This window comes from Rhipicephalus microplus, chromosome X, assembly GCF_043290135.1.
Source record: "Rhipicephalus microplus isolate Deutch F79 chromosome X, USDA_Rmic, whole genome shotgun sequence".
In the NCBI taxonomy this organism is placed as follows: Eukaryota; Metazoa; Arthropoda; class Arachnida; order Ixodida; family Ixodidae; genus Rhipicephalus; species Rhipicephalus microplus.
Window position 1 is genome coordinate 485046292 of NC_134710.1, and position 23542 is coordinate 485069833.

General features: G+C 42.5%; 1 protein-coding gene across 15 annotated transcripts in view; it reads right to left on the reverse strand.

Moving 5' to 3' along the window:
• LOC119160784 (uncharacterized) overlaps positions 1–23542 on the reverse strand; it is a 708235-nt gene that overhangs the window by 448796 nt on the left and 235897 nt on the right. For all 15 annotated transcript variants that reach the window (XR_012887742.1, XR_012887741.1, XR_012887743.1 and 12 more), the window contains 2 exons: positions 5997–6096; positions 3390–3515 (listed from right to left, as the gene is read on the reverse strand). Coding sequence is in view for 12 of the 15 variants with exons in the window: in XM_075880899.1 (XP_075737014.1) it covers positions 3390–3515; positions 5997–6096 (226 nt within the window). In the remaining 3 variants the exon portion in view is untranslated. The remainder of the gene's footprint in view (positions 1–3389; positions 3516–5996; positions 6097–23542) is intronic.

A 23542-nucleotide genomic window follows, 5' to 3' on the forward strand; every position in this document is an offset into this window, starting at 1 on the left:
ATCGTTAAATAACTACAAATTCAGTGTTCCAGCTCACATTCCTTACGATAGCATACTTCATTTATTTATAATTTATTTACAAATAATGCAACCCCGTTAAGATTTTCGCAGGATGGGATACAAATATTTGATACAACTAGTAGGACAAACAAAAACAATAAAAAACAAACTACATGTGGTACAAAATCTATGCAGATATACACTTCAAGTATAATTGAAACAATGCATCAAATACAGCTATTAATACCATAAAAAGAAAAATAAGCTAGTTACACAACATGGCACACGCACAAATTCAAAATGGCTGCAACACCACATCGTTAGACAGTTGATTCTAGTCATTTATGACTCCAGGAAAAAACGAGTACTTAAAGCAGTTGTTGCGGATATTGAAGGGGGCGATTGTTATTGCATGCCGCTGTCTTGTAACATAACCTGTAGAAAAGGAGATGATCTCAGCAATATCAACACTGTAGTGTACCTTCATAGGTTGATAGAGATATTTTAATCTGAGAACAAGATTTCTTTGTGTCAAGGTTGGTAGATTAGCTCTTTTTAACAAGGCTGTGATCTAAGTGTGTCCAAAGCTGTTGCATATATATCAAACCGTCCGCTTTTGAATGCCTTCTACTCTATCAATGTCTTTTTTGGTGAAAGGATACCAGATTATGGATGCGTAATCTAATACAGGCTGCACAATTGCGTAAAATGCAAGAATACGAACATCGAAAGTTGTAAATTTCAAAGCCCGTCTAAGGAAGAAAAGCTTTTGATTGGCAGAATTATACATATTATTGATGTGTTTGTTCCATCTGAGATCATTACAAATCCAAACACCAAGATATTTTATGTGGTAAACTTCTGAGAGCAAGACATTGTGTGCCGAATACTAGAAATGCAGATTGCTATGCTTGCGCGAAATTTTCATAGAAACTGTTTTGTCAAAGCTGATGGCCATCTCACAATCCATGAAATGATGACCCTTTCACATTCTATTTAACATTTCACCAAAGGCTTCATTTAATCGTATCTGGTCGTTGATAATATCAATTTCTGAATACATTACACAGTCATTTGAATACGGTTTAATTTTCACAGGGATGTCATTAATATCATTTATAAAAATAAGAAACAAAAGTGGCCCAAGTACTGAATCTTGCGGAATGCCAGAGTCAACGGAAAGCATCTGAGAGGCCTGGTTTTTAAAAGAAACATACTGTTGTCGGTTGGAAAGATACGCAGTAAGCCAAGTAACAATTTTAGTATTACCCAAAGTGACATAAAGTTTGTGAAGTAGCTTTTTGTAGGAAACCTTGTCAAAGGCTTTTACAAGTCTATGAAGATCGCATCCACCTGCTTACCTGAATTTATCGCAAGAGAGAAATCGTGTACCATAGTTACTAGCTGAGTGTGTGTCAAGAACCCTTTTCTGAAACCAAGTTGACTGCATGACACTATTTCACTTTTTGAAAGGAATTCACTGAATTCACTAATATGGTCATGTTTTATAGGCTTCAAAATCTTACATGATGTTGAAATCAGCGAGATAGGACGATTGTTCACGATAAGCTGCTTATTACCATTTTTGAAAATGGGTTTCACTGCTGCAGTTTTCCAGTCCGTTGGTATCTAACCTTCAGTAGGTGATTTGTAAAATAGTACACACAGATATTAAGACACTCATGGCGCATATCGCTTGAGAAATTCGTTTGGTAGACCATCAGGACCAGGTGATTTCTTAATATCGATTTTAAGAAGCATGTTAAGTATTCCATTTTCATCAGTAGCGATGTCAGAAATAAAGTGGTATGAAGCATGAAAGTATGGCAATGAACCGCTCTCATGAGTAAACACAAATTTAAAGTGTGAGGTATATGCATCTTCTATTACCACACTATTATCACTCATTACCCCATTTACAATGAAAGCATCATTAGTTTGTTTACTTAGAGGAGTGAGCCTCCAGAATTTTTCAGGCAATGAAGAGATAAATTCCGGAAGTTTCTCCCAAAAGTAGCGTTGCTTGTCTGATGAGACTTTCATTTTTAGCTCCAAAGAAAGCTTGGAAATTTCAGCAAGTAAAACGTCTAAATCTCTTGCAGTACCTCTTTTCGCCTTCAGGCATTTTAATCGTCTTTTTAATTACAAAGTGTCACGAAAAATCCAGGGTTATTTGCATTTTCTTTTCTTTAACATAGAAGGAAGAAAGTGATTTATGCAATCATTAACAAGATCTTTAAATTGGTTCCAAAGAATATGTATATCTGCGCTACTGTCCTGAAACGAGTCAAAACTAAACGAAAGCATATCTAATATGACAACATCATCTGCACATGAGAAGTTCAGCACAGTAGTGATCATCAACAGATTTATTCACAGAGATGCCCGAAAGGGTTGACAACACAGCGGAGTAATCAGAAATTCCAGGCAGTACTTCACATTTCGCAGATCGAGAATGGAGCAGCAGTTGCTATGTATTTTGAACACATGTATCGGTACGCAACAATTCGCATGCCGTTTATCTTCTACGTACATTCATACAGTGATACCTACACTGACTGCGCTATTTATTTCACATTTCATGTGTAGATATACATGCAGGTGTGCGGTCGGTCCCTATTCAACAAGTGGCAGCATGTTTTCTTTTTTTCCCTTTCTGCTCGCACGGCACCAACGAGCAGCTGGCAGACGATGGGCCAGTATTCTCGGCGTACCAACTTTTGCCATAGTGCTCCGCGCGACTGTGAGGCGTTGTGTGATTGCTTGAAAAAAGTCTATTGCTTCAACAACGAACCTTTTATCAATGGTTGCAGGTTCCGTTCCTGCCAGCCCCCCAGTCTTCCTTTAGTCCATACTAATTTCCTCCTGTTTATATCATAATCACACAAATAACTAAAAACTGTGCATGTTTAAAATAACAAACACCACGCATGTTTAGTTATTCATTTTGGCTTTTTGCACGGAAATAAAATTTAAGCTGCTAGTTGCCCAATGTCTTTGCCTGCCTTCTTTTTGTCTTTTGTTTTATATTCTTCTGCTCAAACCACTGTTAGCTACGAATTAACTACCTCTGGTGGTACCGTTTTGATAATGTGTATTTGTCAGAATGATCGAAATGCTGTCTCTTCAAAATTTGGTCATTTAGCTGACAATAAGTTACCTGGTCCAGAGGTTTCGCCACGCAATCGTGCTCTGCACAATCTTAAACTAAAGAAACTGCCCGTCTGCTAGTATTGACTTCTTTTTTAGAAAAATGTGTACCAGACATGGATCATTATAAACAGCACGATCTGTGCATGAGACCCAATAAATTCTCAACAATGAGCGAGCAGTATAATAGACCTCCTCAAATGAATGAAGCAAGTTAAAGTCCTAGTTGGTGCACTTACCTGCACAGTTCTCCAAAGACCTCCATTGCAGCAAGCACCAGTACTTGGTGTCCAGTAGCCATTTGATCAGACAAGTGTTGCACAAACAACTTTACAAGTTCAAGATTCGCCCTAAAGCTCTGCTGCCTGTTGAAAGAAAACAGTTGCACTCAATAAGGTGCCCATTTTTCTGTGCTTTTCACATGCAAAGAATGCACTTGAGTCCAGTGGTTACTCTATACAGTGACTACATTTAAAAAAAATTCGATAAAACACTGCCACTACATTACAAAAGTAATGAACTTTATTACACTGCAAAATACAGACAAGCAGCAATTCATACTCAAGTCAAGAAAAATAAAAATGAAGGTGCATCATCACACAATACCTGTGAAGTCCTAACATAATGCCACCACTGCACAACCACTAACTACTCAACAAATCACACATGGCAAGGCTGTAACCAGGCCATGCGGTGATCACGAAATGTGGGACAGAACAAGAAGCGCAAAAGGCTTTGCAAGAGCTGTCACCTAGCTTTGAAAATTTGCTGGTCTGTGGCTAATGGCTAATCATGGCCAACATGGCGACATCTGTTGGCCAAGACAGCTGCCTTATGAACACATGTGGTATAGTAGACGTGATAACACATTGCATTCTCCCCATACATATTGTGTATGGTTTTGACCCAAGCTAAATACAGTCGAATCTCATTAATTCGAACACGCTTAATTCGAACTTCCGGTTGATTCGAACTCACGCTGTGGTCCGGTCAAAGCTATGTGTATTCCAATGGGCGAAAATGCCTTGTAATTCAAATGCGCAAGCACTTGCAACGATTAATCCGAACATACCGCGCTCTGAAAATGCTGTCAGTACCATGCCCAATCCCGCGACGGCACTTCGGACATCTCAACGCTGCGCGCGAAGAAGGAGGAGAAGAAAAGGAAAGAAAAGGCTGCGGCAGAATGTTTGCTTTCCCTCCAATGCCGATCTGCGATGCGCCTGTGTCACGCTTATCCCTTTTCTGTCCCTGCCACGTAAAGACCCTTCTCCTTCCAACGCTGCGTGCGAAGAGAGAGAGGGAAAAAAAGAAGGAAGCTGTCGCAGAGTGTTGGCTCTCTCTCTAATGTCGATCTGCGACACGCCGGTGCCAGGCTTCCCCTTTCCCGTCCCTGCCACGTAACGTAGAGACCCTTGTCCTTAGAGCGAAAAAAAAAAAAAAAAAAATCTCCCTTTTTGGGAGATTTGAAATATGTGCCGTGACAGAGCAAGTGCAACCTTCCTCTCCTGTATCTTTTTTTTTTTTTTTCCAACCTTTTTTTCTTCACAAAATCCTGCAGTAACACTTTGTAGGAACCCAAGTTTCGTGAGTCTTTAGATATGTGCACGATTTTTTAACCCACTTAGAATGGTGTGTTTCGAAGTTGAATTCTGAGCTTTCACAAATTGCTGGAGCATTCCAAGAATCTATACCCCCTCCCCCCCCTTGTTATAACACATAAAATTTCACATGAAGATTCTCTCTGCTTCAGTAAAAACAGAAAATGCAAGCGTACTTAATAAAATTTCATTAAAAGCCCAGGTGCAATTTTTTCTTGGAGGCTCTTTCTCATGTGATCTAGCAAGCCCCCTTACACTGCCCCCTTACACTGCCCCCTTACACTGCCCCCTTACACTGCCCCCTTACACTGCCCTCTTTCAAAATCATGCCTGGTTATCTTTCATTGTAGAGAAGGTACATGCTTGGGATTTTATAGTAATTAATACTTTTGAGAAGATGTCTTCCAAAAATTCTTACAGTGCTTATTATATAGACACTTCATTCTGAAGTTTAAATTGATGATATAAGCCAACATTTGTTGACAATAAGTACCCAGCATACTACCTATTACAACCTGCTTCAATGAAGACACAAGAGTATGAAGGTTGTAATAGAGTATAACAGAGTGCACATACAGTAAAACCTCATTAATTCTAAGTCACTGGGGCCAGGAGAAAGCTTCGAATTAGGCGGGTTTTTGAATTAACAGAACATACAAGAAGAGGAATACAAGGAACTTAGAATTATTCAAAGTAATCAGTGCTCGTCGTTTGCTGTGCCGGCCACCTTGCGGCTCTAAAAGTCATGTTTTCCAGCAAAACCTGGTCTTTCTTTTGCCGCGAACATGGAGAAACTGAAGGCCTCGCTGCTGCCACCAGAAAAAAAACAAAAAAAAACGCGGTCGTGATTGACTGAAATGTACACCTGCAGACACACGAAATCTTCACTGCAACACAGTAGTGACATGCAGGCAGCAAGACGCCTGCTCCTCACTCCGTCAGCACGTCATGATGCGACTATTCGCACATTCTTTCTGTTATAATTATGCATTTAATAATGGCCAGTATAACAAAGCTCATGATGTGTTTTGGCTGGAAAAAATGATCTTTGAAACTTTCGAACTTAGTTTTCAAATTAAGCAGTATTTCGAAATAACCGGGTTCGAATTAAGTGGTATTTCTAAATAACTGAGTTCGAATTAACAAGGTTTTACTGTATATATAGTATCTTATTTTTGAAGGTTACATTTATAATCTTTGAACTTTTGTTCGAGGCATTACAAACACAGGAAAGAACACCGTTACCTGGAAAGCACCAGCCGAAGAAGCTTGAGAGCTTTTGCTGCTGCACCTATTCGCTTGGACGACATTAGCTGGGTAGCAGACATCAAAAGAGGTTGAACAACTGCATAAAATAAGTGAATGGTGCCCATGAACCACCCGTAGACAGGAAACCAATAAATGAGTGCTTGATTAAAACATTTATAAGGCCCTTACTCAGTAGTCTTTAATTGTACAAGTACACCCCAAATCTCATTACAAGAAAGTTGCATCTTACACGAAAATAGGTTCGTTATATTTGAAAATTCGTTACAAAGATCCATCCCTAACACTGCCTATTGCAAGACTATTCTTCCTTTTCTTCTTTACAACCGATATTTCATTATATCCAGGTTCATATATCGAACATTTTGTGTACTTGATTTTTAGCCACTGGCACATTAAAGTATTCTTGTGTTAAATAAAGCATTTTTTATAGAAATCAGACGTAACCTTTCAGCTTATAGACAAGCGGTACTACTCCCTACAAACCGTAACAAATACCAAACTTTGGAGAAAAAAACAACTAGGACACTAACTTCTTCCATTACAAGTACCGAACACAGAAGTTGCCACAGACTTTGCATTAGAACTAAATCATGCGAAGTTGGTGTCACATTACACCTCCATGCATGGATCATGGTTAACCATGGCTACACCACTGCAACAAAACCCGCAGCTACAAAGGTGTGTGTATCTGTTGCCTTGCAAACACTTAGTGGGTACTTCACCAATTCACAATAGAAAGAATGGTCAGCCCTTCACAACTGCCCTTGCCATGGGCATTCTAGGATACAGTAGACTTTTGTTAAAAACTTGAAGGGACCTCAGAATTTTGTTTGAATGATAAAGGAGTTTGAATTACCAGAATTTCATAGATAGATGACTCTGGGAGAGGTGGCACCACACATTATGATTAGGCCTTATTTTATGACATTCGAAAATGTTTCAAGTGTTTTTAAACCCTAACTGCATACAATAAACAGCAAGCAGAGGAGTACAGTCCATAAGTTTATTGGCCATTCACTCCGTATCAGTCCTTATAAAAAAATCATGAATTTCAAACTGCTTCATTGCTGTAGGTATGTGCATTCAGCACAATGCTCTCTATACCAGTTGAGAAACATCACATGTACCGTGCATGGGCTTTGTTTCAAACATTTGTTTACTAGCAAAGCCTTTTTCCTTGAAAACCTGAGGTACTTATTTTTCATTGTCAGACTGTTAGGATTATATAAGCATGCAAACTTTTAAATAGTAGTGAAACCCCAGCCTGTCATAACATGTTATGACAGGCTGATTGTTACTATCCCTCAAGAGGAAGGTATATAACAGCTGTATCTTGCCGATACTTAGCTACAGAGCAGAAACCTGGAGACTTACAAAGAGGGTTCAGCTTAAATTGAGGACGACGCAGCGAGCAATGGAAAAAAAAATGGTAGGTGTAACCTTAAGAGACAAGAAGAGAGCAGAGTGGATTAGGGAACAAACGGGGGTTAAGGATATCATAGCTGAAATCAAGAAGAAGAAATGGACATGGGCAGGGCATGTAGCGCGTAGACAGGATAACCGCTGGTCATTAAGGGTAACTGACTGGATTCCCAGAGAAGGGAAGCGGGTTAGGGGGAGACAGAAGGTTAGGTGGGCAGATGAGATTAAGAAGTTTGCGGGTATAAATTGGCAGCAGCAAGCACAGGACCGGGTTAACTGGCGGAACATGGGAGAGGCCTTTGTCCTGCAGTGGACGTAGTCAGGCTGATGATGATGATGATGATGATGATGAAACCCCAGCCGATATTTTTTGGCATGGAATCGTGAAAATTATGAATTAGCCGATTGATAGAGTTTCAATTAAGAGGCTTTTAAATACATTGAAAAAATTGACGGCCACCCAAAAAGTTGAATTTCGTTTAAATTAACCAAAAGTATGAATCATCAGAGTTTCAATTATCGTGTTTCTACTGTAGTTTCGAACAGCCAATGTTAGATGCGCAGACATTCCTTTCCTAGCACCACAGTGTCAACTAAGAAGCGATGCCAGGCTAGCGATTAATAAGGCTACTTGAACAAGGACCCATTATGCTAGCACATTCTATTCTTAAAAGCGAAACTTGAGCATTTTCCAAGTTATAAAAGGTCAGCAATTATAAAACAGTAGACAATCCACTTTTCCATCTTTCTTTGCTGCCCTCTGGCGTTTTAGAAAGATTTTGGTAGGAGCGGGGACAACCGGTATTGCCAGAACAAAGGACTCCGAGATGTGGGGTCATTTCGCAACTTTTCTGGCAGGAGAAGGGTGCACGCATCGTGGCATCATGACAGAGGCAGACTGGGCAAGTTGCTTCATCATCCGAAGAGTTGAATAGTAGAAATAGCCCGAGGACTACCAACAAATGCTTATTATTTCCTTGAGTACAGAGTTAATTTCTCATACAACAGGCCCTTTTAACTGTCCTACAATTAGTTATCTTTGTGCCACAGTCGCCTTCATCGTGTTAGCCCACTTGCCATGTAGGCTCCCTATCTTTCTGCATTCGGAAGAAAATGCTATCACAAGACGTCAAACTTCTTTTTTATCACTTCACCTCTTCAGCGGAACATGGCCTGAGAGTTTGCAAAATTCTGAAAGCAAAATGGAATAGACAGTATTTGTTCATTTCTTTTTTCACTGGTGTTAATGGCTCTGTTGCCACAAAGAGACTGTGATTTACAGAACATCATCAGTGAATTGGGCACAACAGTTACCATTACCACACACCATCATAATAATGAAGAGACCTTGAGTTAAATAAAACCAGTGCACGTGCCTGAGCATATCCCTGTGCCTCTGGACATTCTCCGAACTCTCAGTCTTGGCCCTAAATTCTCTGCAAAGCAATGATGCCTGCTCCCCATCTACTTGTACTCGTGCAACGTGCATTAAGCTATGTCCCTATGTCCTATATTGACATTGCGGTCTCATAATGGCTAGGAGTGGTTTCATGCTACCTATGATCGCAAATACTGCGGTTTTGTCCAATGAGTTTGCAGAAAGCAGCATTGCTTTGACTGGTCGAGTGTTGGCCGCATGCAATGTTACACAAATTTGTCAGGAACATTGTCGCCATACATGATCGTGTCGAACGACTGCGGTTTCACCCACAGCGGTTGTGGCAACGACAACCACACGCATTGCACGCATACTTCTGAAGCTTGCTCTCAATCGGCCTTCTTTCAATGGTTTCAGTACAAAAGTTCATATTACATGCTGCGATAAGGAAAAGTGTTCGAAACATCGAATTTTGACCCAATGGACACATGAGTTTGGCTGAAGAATTTCACCAATTCGTATCTGCCATGATTTTGCATCATTGAGTCTCTACTGTGCGTTTAGATGAATTCCTCTCAAATTCGTTTATAATAAAATGCGGTGGGCTCGCAAAAAGCCCGGAACAAACTGACCTGCATTTTTGTCAAGGCAGCCAGATCTTGCACACAAATTTCGACTTCCGGGAGATTTTTATGGCAACCTTACAGATGGAAGAAACAGTTGAAATCTGGAGTCTCCCGAACATTGCGGGAGACTTGGCAGGTGTGTAACGATAACAATGCCAATACATATTGTCCTCTCCTGGTCGCACCGTTTTTGTGGCTTCCACGACTAGCTGCGGCAATTTGCTGTAACCAATCGCGAAGGCCACACTATTTTACTGATGCTATTTTTTTTATCGCAAATAGAATATCTTTTTAAATTTCAGGCAAGATTCATAAAATCATAACGCAGTTTAAATTCGTACATTTTATGGTTAAATCAGATGGCAGGTATGCACTAGGAACAAACACAAGAGAAAGACACATGTAAACAGCACCGGCGCTAGTCTAGCACTTGTCCTGTTTACGTATTCCTTTCTCTTGTGTTCGTTCTGCTGTGCCCGCTTATATGCATAAGTTCTACACCCACGAACTGGCCCAAATTTCTGCATTGAACTATCTCAGTGGCATGCGTTGTGCTGCATCTCAAATTAAAACAAGCACAAATATCTCACTGGCATTCAGTGTATTGTGCTTCTAAGAGTTATATGTACACAATGAAGGAGTAGATTAATGAAGGAGTAGATTTTATAATTTAGTAATTCTTAAGCTGCAATCACTTGACATGCGAGATCAACTACCCCAGATGCAAACCATTCCAGTAATTCTTATATAAGAAATAGAGACATAATTATGAGACTACATTAATTGGCAGTGCAATTTCAATAAAAGACCTGACAGGGAACTATACAGATACCCTAGCTGACATCAAGCAATTAAAAAATGGACCTGGGCTGGTCAGGTGATGGGTAGAACGGACAACCGCTGGACAGTAAGAGCAATTACAGAATGCTTACCAAAGAATGGGAAACACAGAGAGACAAAGTAAAAAAATTGAGAAGTTTACAGGGGTAAAACAAAATAAGCTCGCTCAGGATAGGTTAAATGGTGGATCACTGGGAGAGGTCTTCATCCTGCCGTGGACTAACACAGGCTGAGAATGATGATTGCAATGAAGGCAAGGAAGAAAAAGAAAACGGCAGAAGACAGGATAGGGCACCTTATGTCTTTTTTCATTCTTTCCTTCTTTGTTTCAGTTATGCCACAAATATTTCGCTCTTCATATATCTCGCGAACACGGTTATCTCGGTAGCAGCGCACAATGTGTGTCTGGTGGAAGTTTGGGGTGCAACTACACTCAGCATGATATACTGACAAATTGATGCCTTTTTTAGTTCGAACCTTGTAAGAATCTTCCTGGAGGCAATAGCTTATACTGCGGCTAGTATGTCGTATGTAAAGGCTACCACAAGATTAATTGTAAATACAGTTGAACACGGATATATCGAACTCGAACAGGATCGCGAATTAGTTCGATATATGAAAAATTCGATATGAAAAAATAGAGGCCCTGAGACCTTACCTGTAGCGAGCCATCACCTACAATAGGCGCATTCAAGAATGACATCTAATTCCACACTGCAACACAATGATTTATTTTCGTGATAAAAAATTGCTAATCTTGGTCTGCTTTTTCGTTTCAGAAATGTTGAAGACGCTAGTCTCGATCTTATCAAGTCAGTCCAGGTGCAACAGCCCAGTTCCCTCCATGTGGCCGATACAACGGCAAATGATGCCGAACACTGCCGCCACTTCAGCAGCGGAGTACGCGCGTGTAGCCAGCGCCTCGTCTGGACGAGTCTCCTCGTCACATGAGCTGTTGACCTCGACACTGCAGTCCACTTCCATGAAGTCGTCTGCAAACACGTTGTGTAGAACTGCAGCCGGGAAGCAAGACGACAACTCGCGAAACGCGTCAACTAGGCGCTCGTTGTCGTCATCATCCTCACCGGTTTCCACAAGGTGTGCCATCTCAGAGCCTGCCTTGCGGAAGCAGTTGACCAGTGTGTCCATCTTCATGTCTCGCCAGGCATTGAAGATTTCCGCAGGAAAAAACTTTGCAGTGATTTCTGGCCACTCCTTCGTCATCCACTACAGGGTGACCTGGCTGCTGACAGGTTCGCTTTCGCCAGAATTGGTTTTGCCAACGATGTTGTCGGCGAAGTAGTATCACCGAGTGCAGCGGCAAACCATTTAGCCTTGGTGATCAGCATTGAGCAATCCACTGGAATGTTCTTCGCACGCACTTCCAAGAACCAGGCATAGAGCGCCTTTTCTACATTCCTGTGGGCAGAAGTGCGCACATGACAGGCTCCCATAGTTCGCTGCTCCGCCGCCTCTGCCTTCATATCTGCCTTGTTTTTCAACAAGGTACTCAAAGTGCTCCGTGGTAACCCAAAGTCGTCCGCGATGGTCGAACATTTCTCGCCCACCTCAACACGCTGAATAGCTTTGAACTTCGTCGCAAAGTCGAGGGTCTTGCGGTTCTTGACGCTGGCCATAGCTACACGAAAAGTCGACAATTCAAGGAGTCCGCAGCGGCTTTGCGCACCATGCACGCAAAAGAGAAATGCTGCACATGCGGTGGTACGTGGGCGACGGGCGAACGAAAGCAACGCAGCGCTGGTGAAGTGATGGCCACCTGCGAGGGCAACAGCAAAAGGCGCGGGCTATAGCTGGCTAATCAAAACTCCCAAGAAAGCAACAAAAAGTAAAAAGAAAAGGCAAAAAGAGGACGACGGCTCCTTCGTGCCTGCTCTCCGAGCCGACGGGTACACGAACAAAGCATGAGACAGAGAAAGAGAAACGAAAAAAAAAAAGCCGTTCCGCAAGTTGGAGATTGTGCAGTTCGAGCCCCCTCGCCCTTACCTTTTTTCGAGTGTTTCAGGTTTAGGCAAAGGCGTGGTGCCGCGCGAAAGTCGCCGGACACTGCGTGCCAAAGCGCGCCTTCCAACTCGCGCACAGAGGCGCGCTGCTACGAAGATCGCTTAGGGGAAGGGTGGAGGGGAGGCGAGTGCCGAAGCACACCTTCGAGCTCGCCTGGCTTTTGATATATCTGAAGGTGGGCAAAAATATCGTTCGATATAAACGTGGGAATTAGTATACTTCTACAAAGGAATTTCAAAGGGATAAATTATGAGTTCGATATATTCGAAAATTCTTTATGTGTGGGTTCCAATAACCGTGTTTGGCTGTATATTGCGCCGAGTATGATTGCTCGCCAAACTTCTACCAGGTGCATATTGTGTGCTGCTACAGAGATAATCGCGCACGCGCAATATATGAAGACTCTGCCATCTATGTTGTAGGTCATTCATGTATCGGCTGTTAACCAATCACATTAACCGACAAAAAAGAGTATATATGTAGAGTTTGGCGTCTTACATTTTTTGAGAAAACAGTGCACCAGAGCATGGAAAAATGTTTCCCGTCTTACTTCTCTTCAGAATGCATATATATTTGTGCAGCAAAAATAAACACACCAATTTGTAGTCAGCAGCACTGGTCCTATTTGGTCTTTCTCATCTTCGTTGTATAACAATGCCTTCTGCTATGATAGCATCCAACACGCTCAAGTTCATACACTTTGAATTAAGTCTCTTATTCACAGAGCACAAAAATACGCATAACATAGGGGTGAGAAAGATTTTGAATATTTTTTTAATAGTATTTGCAATTGGATTCAATTCACAGCAAAATTTCACTATGCGAACTATTCTAACTCCCCAAAGACAAATACAGTCAACGTCTAATTGATAGTGGCCCCTTCAGATTTCCAGTATGTCTCACCCCGTCACACACTCGTATAACAGCAAAGGTGCTTTTCAAGCTCTGCTAAAGGCGCAAAGGTACGGTATTGACTCAAGAACACCCTGGTTCCAACATGCGAATAATAGATGTCACAGAGAAAGGGCGCTCAATTAATGCTCTTCTGAATCATAATTTAGAGCAGAAAGTACAAAAATTCGACGCCAAACATTTTAAGCATTCAAATTTCAGATGTTCTTATATATTGAATCTACAAGGCAGATTTGGAACTCCAGACTCTGAGGGAGCGCACCCTCGTCCACCGCATTGGTTGGGATTCCACAGAAGTTCAAAGAGGAGAAGCTGAGAAAATACTGTCTTTGCCTTTCCCCTGTAAGGTGTTGTTGGCAATAATTTCATTGCACCAAATCATATACATAAATATAATTCAGCCTCTGCATTGCTTCATTCTTGATAAGACAACTATGAAACACCCTCGCACCAGCACTTCATCAACCTAGCCAGAAGAAACATTTTAATCAGAAGTACACTCAAATATCCTCTCCAAGTTTTATTGCGATAGCAATTATATGGACACTCTCGGCTGGATTTCGCCACCGGTGTCGGCGTGGGCGTCAACGTAGACGTTGGCGTCATGCACCGTATATGTATGTGTGTCTTTATATATGAAAATGCAAAAAAAAAATCCCAGAAAGAAAAGACTCCGGCGCGCAGAATCGAACGTGGGACCTCCGAGTTATGAATGCGAAGTGTTAACCACTGAGTCATTGAGGGGTACTTCCTTCAACGATCAAGCAGCAAGCTATTCATATCTACCACTTACCGCTGTTGGTGGGCTTCTCGGGGGGGGAACTATCATGTTTTCAGCATTATCAGCAAAATGGTGCAGTGAGCGTGCAGCGGCTCTCATCTCTCATGCGTACTTTCGCCCACATAGAGAATAAGGGGGTGTATACTCAATCACACGCCCTTATCTTGCAGTGAGTCGAATCGTACATCTTGGCCAGCCTTTGAGTTTCGTCGGAACGGTTCTGTTGTAGTTACCGGGTGCACAAAGGTCACTGCAATCGTTGCACAGCCTCCGTTTGCGAAAAGGGGGCGCTTTTCAGACACAGCGAAGTAACAAATGAGACGCTTATTCGCGTTCATCTGTACCTTTGAGTATGTTTCATGTGTTCTTTGTGCGTGAGAAACGCGGGACATCTGCTTGCCATTCTGCGTGTGCCCTTCCAATCGGTTGCTATCGCGTTCATTGCTTCACCTTTGTGGCAAAGCTGTGACTTTTTGTTTATAGCAGGCTTGACTCCCTCCCTGCTCTGTTCTTTTATGGAGAAGAGGAAACTGTGGAAGACTTTTTGATCTCTTCTAGAAAGTTTTCATCATTAAGAAAGATATCACTAGAAATTCTGTTACGATTCCTTGGATTAGCTTTGACAATGTCAAATTTACAATCCTTAGGTGCACATACCCTAGGGCACAGCAACGAGAAAATGTTCGAGGCCATGCAAGATTTCATTGTACAGCCGAAGAGATTTATTCAGTAACCTCAATTCTAAAAGGTTCTCTGTTAACCAATGTAGACTACTTATGATGTGTAGGGCTCAATGGCGCAAGGGCCAATTGATGGCCAAAAAGCGCCATTTCAGTGACTAAATATGTGGACAATGATATGGTGCGTGGCTGTATAGGGGCCTTAAAATTCCTCGCGCTAACGCAGGTAAAAACATAACTAATAAAATCATGCCAATGGCGTGATATGGATAGTAAAAATGGGTGACAAAAGGTTTCGATAATAAAAGCATGTGTAAAAATATTTGGCACTAGCACAAATGCCTCATCAGCGCCCTTGTGTCCAAGGGCCGAGAGGCAAGTGCTTCTCAATGTAGCCACTGCAGCAGCAACCTCTCTTGAGAGGTCATGCTACGCAATGCCTGGGTATATTACATGGTAAAAACCAACATCTCTTAAAAAAGCTAGCAATGATTTATAGGTGAAAAGTGGTTCCCTACCGACAAACATTGCGGGGTGTAATGGTATATGTTGTCGGTAGGATAATGAAAAGTGTTGTCTTCTTAGAGTGTTTAATTGTTTACACTAGATTAAAACGTGAAGAACTGTTAATGCCTCACCACATCTGTCACACAATGGTGGGTCGCCACCGGACAAAAGATATGAGTGTGTCGAGTATGTGTGTCCTATCCTGAGCCTTGTTAGTGTTACCTCTGTTAGACGTGATTTTGATACTGGTGGCCAATGGCCAAGGTGTGGCTTGATAATGTGTAGCTTGTTTTGTGTGTGTCTATCCCACTTGCTCTGCCAGTAGTCCCTGAGCTTTCATTTGAGAGACGTCTTAAGATCAAGGGGCGGGATCGATATGGGTGTAGTGGCACTGATTTCGTGGACGGATGCACCAAGCTGATCCGCCATCACGTTGCCTTGGATCTCACGGTGCCCTGGCACCCAGCACACTACAACATGTTGTTTGAGTGTGTAGAGTGTGCATAAGATAGAATAAAGTGAGACGAGGACAGGATTTTTTTGTTTTTTAAGATTGTGCTGAGCCGTAACCACACTGAGGGAGTCCGTATAAATTACTGCTTTTTGTATTCGTGATTGTTTGATGTGTTTAGCCGCCACAAGTATCGCGTAAGCTTCCGCTGTGAAGATACTTGTGCCTGGATGTAGAGGGCCAGCATATGAAAAGGATGGGCCGACAGCAGCTTAGGACACAGAGGAGTTAGACTTGGAGGCATCTGTAAAGAACTCGGGACGTGTGTATTTGTGTTGAAGTTCCAGGAAGTAGTTTCGAATATGGGCAATAGGTGCATGTTTTGTAACTTCTAGGAAAGACACATCGCAGTCTATAATCTGCCACTGCCACGGTGGCGGGTATACTACAGGAGCCATTAAACTGTGTTCAAGTGACACTCCAGTTTTCTCAGCTAGACCCTTCAGGCGAACTGAGAAGGGCTGCCTCATCGAAGGCCTGTTTTGAAACATAATAGAGCTCGACAAATCATTAATAGTGGAGTATGAGGGGTGCTTCTTGTCTGCTTTCACCTTAAGAAAATATACAAAGGATATGTAAGTTCTTTGTAGATGAAGCGACCATTCATTTGACTCAACGTAAAGGCTTTCTACAGGGCTGGTGCGAAAAGCACGCGTAGAAAGGCGGATGACCAAATGGTGCACGGGGTCCAGCATCTTCAAAGCACTTTGAGTCGCAGACTGATAAACAACGGCCCCATAATCTAATCGGGTGCGAATGAGGCTTCTATATAGATTCATGAGACATTGCCTGTCACTACCCCACGTAGTACGTGACAACACTTTTAAAACATTCATGGCTTTTAAACATATTGTTTTTAAATACTTGATGTGCGGTACGAAGGTCAACTTGTTGTCCAAGATGAAGCCTAAGAATTTATGCTCCGCATTGACAGACAGACGTTGACCGTTCAGTTCAATGTCAGGTTCTCAGTGCACGCCTCTCTTTCCCGAGAACAAAACACACGTGCTTTTTTCTGGGTTCAGCCGGAATCCGTCTTGCTCTGCCCATTTGGAGACCTTGTTTAAACCTAACTGAACCTGCCGCTCACACATTGCTAGGTTGCATGACTTGCATGGTTGCAAGCCAAGCAGGGCGTCATCAACATATATGGAATATAACATGTTGCGGGGGATGGACAGGTGCAAGGAATTCATTTTGATAATAAAAAGTGTACAACTAAGTACACCACCTTGCGGTACTCCCGTTTCTTGCACAAATGTTTGGGAGAGAATACTGCCCACACGGACACGGAATTTCCGATTGTACAAGTAACTCTCGATTATGAAAAGCATTCTACTGCGCACACCCAAGTGAGACAAGTCTCTTAATATGCCAAAACACCATGTTGTGTCGTAAGCCTTCTCGACATCGAGAAACACTTAGAAGAAGTATTGTTTGTAGACGAAAGTGTCTCGAATCTGTGCCTCGATACGGACCAGATGGTCGTTGGTGGATCTACCCTCTCAAAACCCACACTGGAACTGGTCAAGCAGATTGTGTGTTTCAAGGAAATGTAAAAGTCGGCGATTTATCATTTTTTCAAAAAGTTTACAAAGGCAGCTGGTTAGTGCAATGGGCCAATAACTTGAAACTGAGGAAGGGTCCTTGCCTGTTTCAAAATAGGGATAACAATAGCCTTTTTCCAGGAAGCAGGGATGGTGCCAGAAAGCCAGATAGCATTGTATAGAGAGAGTAAAGTTTTTCGGATTTTGAGCAGCAGGTTTTTCAACATTTCATACGTGACACGGTCGTAGCCTGGGGCAAAATTACTGCAATAGTTTAGTGATGTTTGTAGCTCAGCTAAGTTGAAAGGTTGGTTGTATGCCTCGTGATTTGTGCACTTGTATTCTAGTTTCTGCTTTTCTATCCTTGCTTTATATCGTTGGAAAGCTTCAGTATAGTGTGACGAGCTAGACACTTGCTCGTAGTGTGCACCGAGGAAGTTCGCCTGATCTTCCAGGCTGTCACCCTGTGTGTTTACGAGTGGGAGTGAGTGTATTTGTCTACCTACTACTCTACGAACCATGTTCCAGAATTTATTTAGCCTCTTGTGTATATGAATTTATCCCTGATAAAAACTTGTGCCAGCTTTCTCTTCTGGCCTGCCGACGCGTTCTCCTGCCTCGAGATTTTATTTTCTTAAAGCTCTCAAGGTTTTCCGCTGTCGGCGAGTTCCGCAGCAACCTCCATGCCCTGTTCTGTTCCTTTCGCGCATTCTGACACTCAGTGTTCCACCACGGGACGTCTCGTTTGCCGGGCAGTCCAGATGTTTGTGGAATGCACTTGGCTGCTGCGTCAGTTAGAAAAGCCGTGAAGTACCTCACAGCTTCATCCGTGCCTAATCCGCATATGTCAGTCCAACTTAAGTGCGTAATCTTTTGAAATTGTTCCCAGTCGGCTTTGTTTACCAGCCATTTGGAAACATGTGGAGGACATTTATATATTATTGGTGTACTCAAAACTAAAGGAAAATGGTCACTTCCGTATGGATTATTTATGGCTTTCCACTGACGTAATGGTACAAGTGAAGGAGATGCTATACTGAGGTCTATGGAAGAGTAAGTTTTGTTGGCAAGGTTATAGTATGTTGCCTCTTTCCTATTCAATAGACAAGCACCTGATGAAATGAGGAATTGTTCAATGAGACGACCTCGTGCATCACAACGAGAGTCATTCCACAGACCATTATGTGCGTTCAGGTCCCCAAGGACCAGATAAGGTTCAAGTAGTTCGTCTATTAAAGACTGGAATCGAAGTTTTTCAAGACGGTGGTGCGGAGGTATGTACAAAGAGCAGACAGTGACAAGTTTGTTTAGAATAACTGCTCGGACAGCCACCACCTCGAGGGAAGTTTGAAGGGGTAATTGTGTACATGCTATACCTTGACTAACTCTAACCGCTGCACCACCGGATGGTGGCATGGCATCATCTTTATCCTTTCAGAAGATTATGTAGTTACGTAAAAAGTTTGTGTTTGTTCGTTTTAAGTGTGTCTCTTGTACACACAGCACTCTAGGATTGTGCTCATGGAGGAGTTCTTGTAAGTCATTGAGGTTTCGAAGAAGGCCTCGGATGTTCCACTGTAATATTTCTGTATCTCTCCACAGCGGAAATCTTGGACATTTTCTCAGAGGCAGGAGTTATACCCATTTATCGCTGCAACAAGCTCGTCAATATTGCAAGGGTTCTTTTCGAAACAGTTGTCACCACATTTGCAGAGACAACGCTCCCATCAGAAATCAAAGCATGGCCTTTATTTATCGGGTTCCACGCCCTTTGCAATATGTGAAAAAACGGTGGAGGTATGAACCACGGAGCAAAAATTCTCGAGGAGGCAAAACTGCTTTCGTTTGGGCTCCCTGAAAACGTCACAAAATCGGGCACAGCACTTACGCGCCCTCTGTCTTGAAACTTTGCTAGTGGAGGAGGAAAAATGAGTGCACCCCTCTCACGGCGCTTATATTCAAGGCCACTCCGCTCCGATTCGCCGTTCGCGCTTCATGTTCAACTGGGTGTGTTTGTGTGCATCCTTGCCGGCTGCAAATTTTGACACGACAGCATTAAAAAGCTCGTTTCGCAGAAAGGCCGACACCCTTGGTTTTGAAAGAAAAATCAGCATTGTCCATGACTGCGAAATTGAGATATATGCAAATGTTTTACGCATTTTCCCTGGCATGCAGCTGTTCGACCAACAACGCTGCTGGAAGCTGCTTCAGAAAAAAAACACGAATGTCATGCAGTGTCGTGTAACATGACAACCGAAAGAGAGCCATGCACATGCTGAACTTTCAATTCATTTTTAATGTACAGATCAAGTTGCATGACAAATGTTTTCTACATCTTATTCACAATCTTTGCGCAATGAGAAACAACGACACCAACAATAAAGAAACTTTGCTCTTATCAAAACAATTGTTTCTCAAAAATCAGTCTTTTGATAGCCTTGACAGCTTCTTCTTCTCCTGGGCCCCTTTCTGCTTGTTTCACGCTTCATTTGTGCAGTGTTGTCTCATGTACATTCCCACGTAGTAGTGAAGAGTTTCGGTGGCAGTGTCTTTTTTGTGTTCGCGGCATGAAAACGTGAGGTCGAAGTTTTGATGAACATGATCAACAGTTCCCCAAAAAACATCGTAGTGGTCCATGTTCTTGGAGAAGAAATCTTCTGCACAGCGAATTATCTCGTAGAGTCGCGTGTTTGCATGACCTAACCCACTTCTTGATTCGCAGATTGTCAGAGATGCTTGTGGCAACGTTGGTGTAGCAGCAGAAAGTGACTTTCTGCAGAGTTCACACGACACCATTGTTTTCATCTTTCTTGACAGAAATCATCTGTGATGTAATACGAGACCGCATCGACGACTTCAGAGCTTATTTTGCTATCCTGGACAACATCATCCAAGTCCCAATCGCCTGTTTCGACAAGTCCGTCTAACTTGGTCTTTAGCTGTTCAAAGTGCGAGGGGTCACTGTCAGCTTTCTGGAAGATCTTGCAGAACTCTGAAAGATCGAGGGCTGCCTTTGTTTAATAACTTTGCTGTTCCTAAATCTCGGTGGTTTGAGCACGCTGTAGACGGAAAGCATGCGGTACAATTGCAGGAACGTTGGCATGTCTGGATGGTCATTGTCACAGACTGCCTGTCTTGCCTTGCCAAAGAATTTCTCAAGGGGATCCTGGTTAAATTTCACCATTAGGACGTATTTGTAAGCACGCTTGCTTAACAGGTACTCGGCTAGCGCAAGTGTAGAAAGCATTGTGACACAGAGGCCTTCCGCAGTTATTGGTGTGAGAAACATTTCCTTCACGATTGCGCCCAACTGGAGCTCCCGTTCCCAGTCACCCAGGCACTAAATTGAGTTTCTGATTACAGTGAGATCACGGCTACCGTATCGCACCCCTTCTGTTGAATGCTGTATATTCATGAAGTCAAAAAGCTCGTTCATTCTTTCAGTGAAAGCGATTGCTCCTGCAGCTTCTTGGGCATTCAAAACTTTTTCATCACCGTAGAACTTGTTACCAGAGCACATAGACTGACTGAAGACTTGCGATGCTTGATTTACGCTCGTGAGCTCCATTTTCGACTCTTTTTTTATTTCTGTAATTTCACTTCAAAGAATTCTAGAAATATTCGAGAAATATTTTTAAAATGCTTGATACGATTCGCACTCACACTTCAATATTCAAATTCACCTTGCACGCAAAGTTTTTCTGTTCCCACAGGTCTAGTATGAATCAAAAAATGATTTATCATTCAGAATAAAAACTGCCAAGCCTGCATAAAATCACAGCAGAGTCACAGAAAAAGCTGGAGAAGTGACCTTTCTCCAGCCTATCTAAACAGTATTGAGGTAGCTGATACAAGCCCATTTGCATGGCGCCCACTAGGTCCTAAATTGCGACATTTTTCTTGCAGTAGGGTGGTATCCACTATGCCATTCTTCGTCATTCATCGGAGAAGCACGTTACCTGCTTCACACTTGTAAGGCTAATATTTTGTGCACTTTGCTGATGTGGCTGATGAGGATAAAGAATTATGCCTGGTGATTTTGTAACAGATTGGGGCATTCAGCGGCCCACTTGCTATGCCATTCACATTGCGTCATGCCTGGCTGTTCCTTTTCTGCTATAAAACATTTTCATTACACACGTTGATGCAATTCCTTACCCAACATCAAGCCAGCCTAAAGTCAGTTTGCAGCAGAACTTCAAGCACTGGCGTAGTAGAATACTTGGCTGCCTTGTAGAGGGCCCGAGTTCAAAAGCGATTTGATTCTCGTTTTTACAGAGAAACCTGTTATCAGATCCAAACTCGGGTAACACGCCTCACTGTAGTAGTCCACCACCGGCGCTGCTGCCGCTGCCCGTGTCTGTAATCACTATCACAGAAATAACAAAAAAAAAAACTTACCACCAAAGCAACAGTGGGACTCGAACCCGGGTCCAATGCATGCCAGCCCAGTATTCTACCACTGAGCCAAGCCGGTGCTTGGGACTTGCTTGCAAACTTGCCTTAGGCAGGCTCGATATCGGGAAAGTAATCCCGTTAATATGAGTAATAAAGCGTTTTAGAACAGCAAAGGAACAACCAGGCGTCACACAATGCGAATATCGTAATGAATGGTCGTCCAATGTTCCAACCCATTACAAAAGCTTGTTTTTATCTATTAACTGTAATGCATACCGAATTCAGACCGAATTTCTCAATGTCATCAGCCACTGCATGAACAATTGGCACAACATTCTTTGCAAGAGTTTAATGAATACCACATTTTATAGAAGAATGCCGAAGGATGGCACAGTGAATGCCGGCCAACTACCTAGAAACTATTATTATTAATGCCGTAGTGGGTACCCAGCAAGTGTGCTCGCAGCAGTTCTACCTTTCGGTGTGACTGTGCTGCGCGTTCCACGCAAGCCTGGTGAATTTTTTTATTTTGTTGTGTTCTTGGTGTTATTGTTTCCTTATTTTGCGTGATAATAATTATGAACCTTGGCTGCAGTGGGCAACTACAGCGCTAAACGACCCTTGTTGTGATCTCATTAACAGCTTTCACTGTAAAGGTCAGAAATTATACCAAGCAACTGCTGCATTTCTTGTGTTTCTTGAACAGACTGTCTCGCATTGAAGAAATGAGCTTGTGTGTAGTTTTTACTCAAATACCTGAGAAATATCTTAAATGTCATAGTTACAATCCAACACATTTGTGAAATAATGAATAATCTCTTGAAAACTACTCATTGATATGTTACACACATCCACCACAGATGCTAAATAAGATTTGATTGATTGATAAGTGGGGTTTAACGTCCCAAAACCACCATACGATTATGAGAGATGCCGTAGTAGAGGGCTCTGGAAATTTCAACCACCTGGGGTTCCTTAACGCGCACCCGAATCTGAGCACAAAGGCCTACCGCCTTTTCGCCTCCACCGAAAATGCAGCCACCCCAGCTGGAATTCGATCCTGCGACCTGCGGGTCAGCAGCCGAGTACCTTTGCCACTAGACCACTGCAGCGGGGAAATGCTAAATAAGAGGTCACACAGAAAATGCAGGAACAGGTTCTAATACATGCTGATTTATCAAGAACACCCAGGGGTGAAAAGGCTACCCGGGTGTGGATGCTGTCCTGGGAGCAGGCAAAAGTGCCTTTTGCAGCAGGCTTGGAGCCATCAGAGAAACTGTTCAGAGCAAATGTAGCCCGGTTTAACAGTAGAACCTGTGAAGCAATACTTGTCCAATGCTGCATTTGGCAAAAACTACGCTGAATTGTGCATTAGCCTAAAGCTACGTTTAGATTGCAGTCACATCTTTGTAAGTAACAAAACACATAACATTTTATCGACCATTTGTATAGCTAGTGACCACATATGTTCACATTGATCTCTTCAATATGATGTGTTTCTCACAATGTGCCATTAACCACTTTGAATGCGCGTTGTGTCCTCGTTACATTTCTTGAAGCCGAGCAAGGTTCACATGCTTGGGTGGGCTGCTTGGGCTAAAGCATAGATGGGTTAAAGGGGACATGTGTTGAGCCCTTTCAAGAACATAGCGCATGCCGTTTAGTCCAGCAAACTAATAACACAGACACACACGCTTTTGCGAGGCTTAAAGACGTGCTTGAAGACATGGAATATGGAGAGATCGGAAGCCCCACGAACGAAAAGTAAAAACTAAAACTGGTTTGCCCATTTATCATATGTAATAGCAAAATGAGTGGTTGTCATAAAAGTCACAGGCTCAGCAACAATTAAGCCCCAACTTTACGTAATTTATGCTAAATACTATGCCCGAACGATT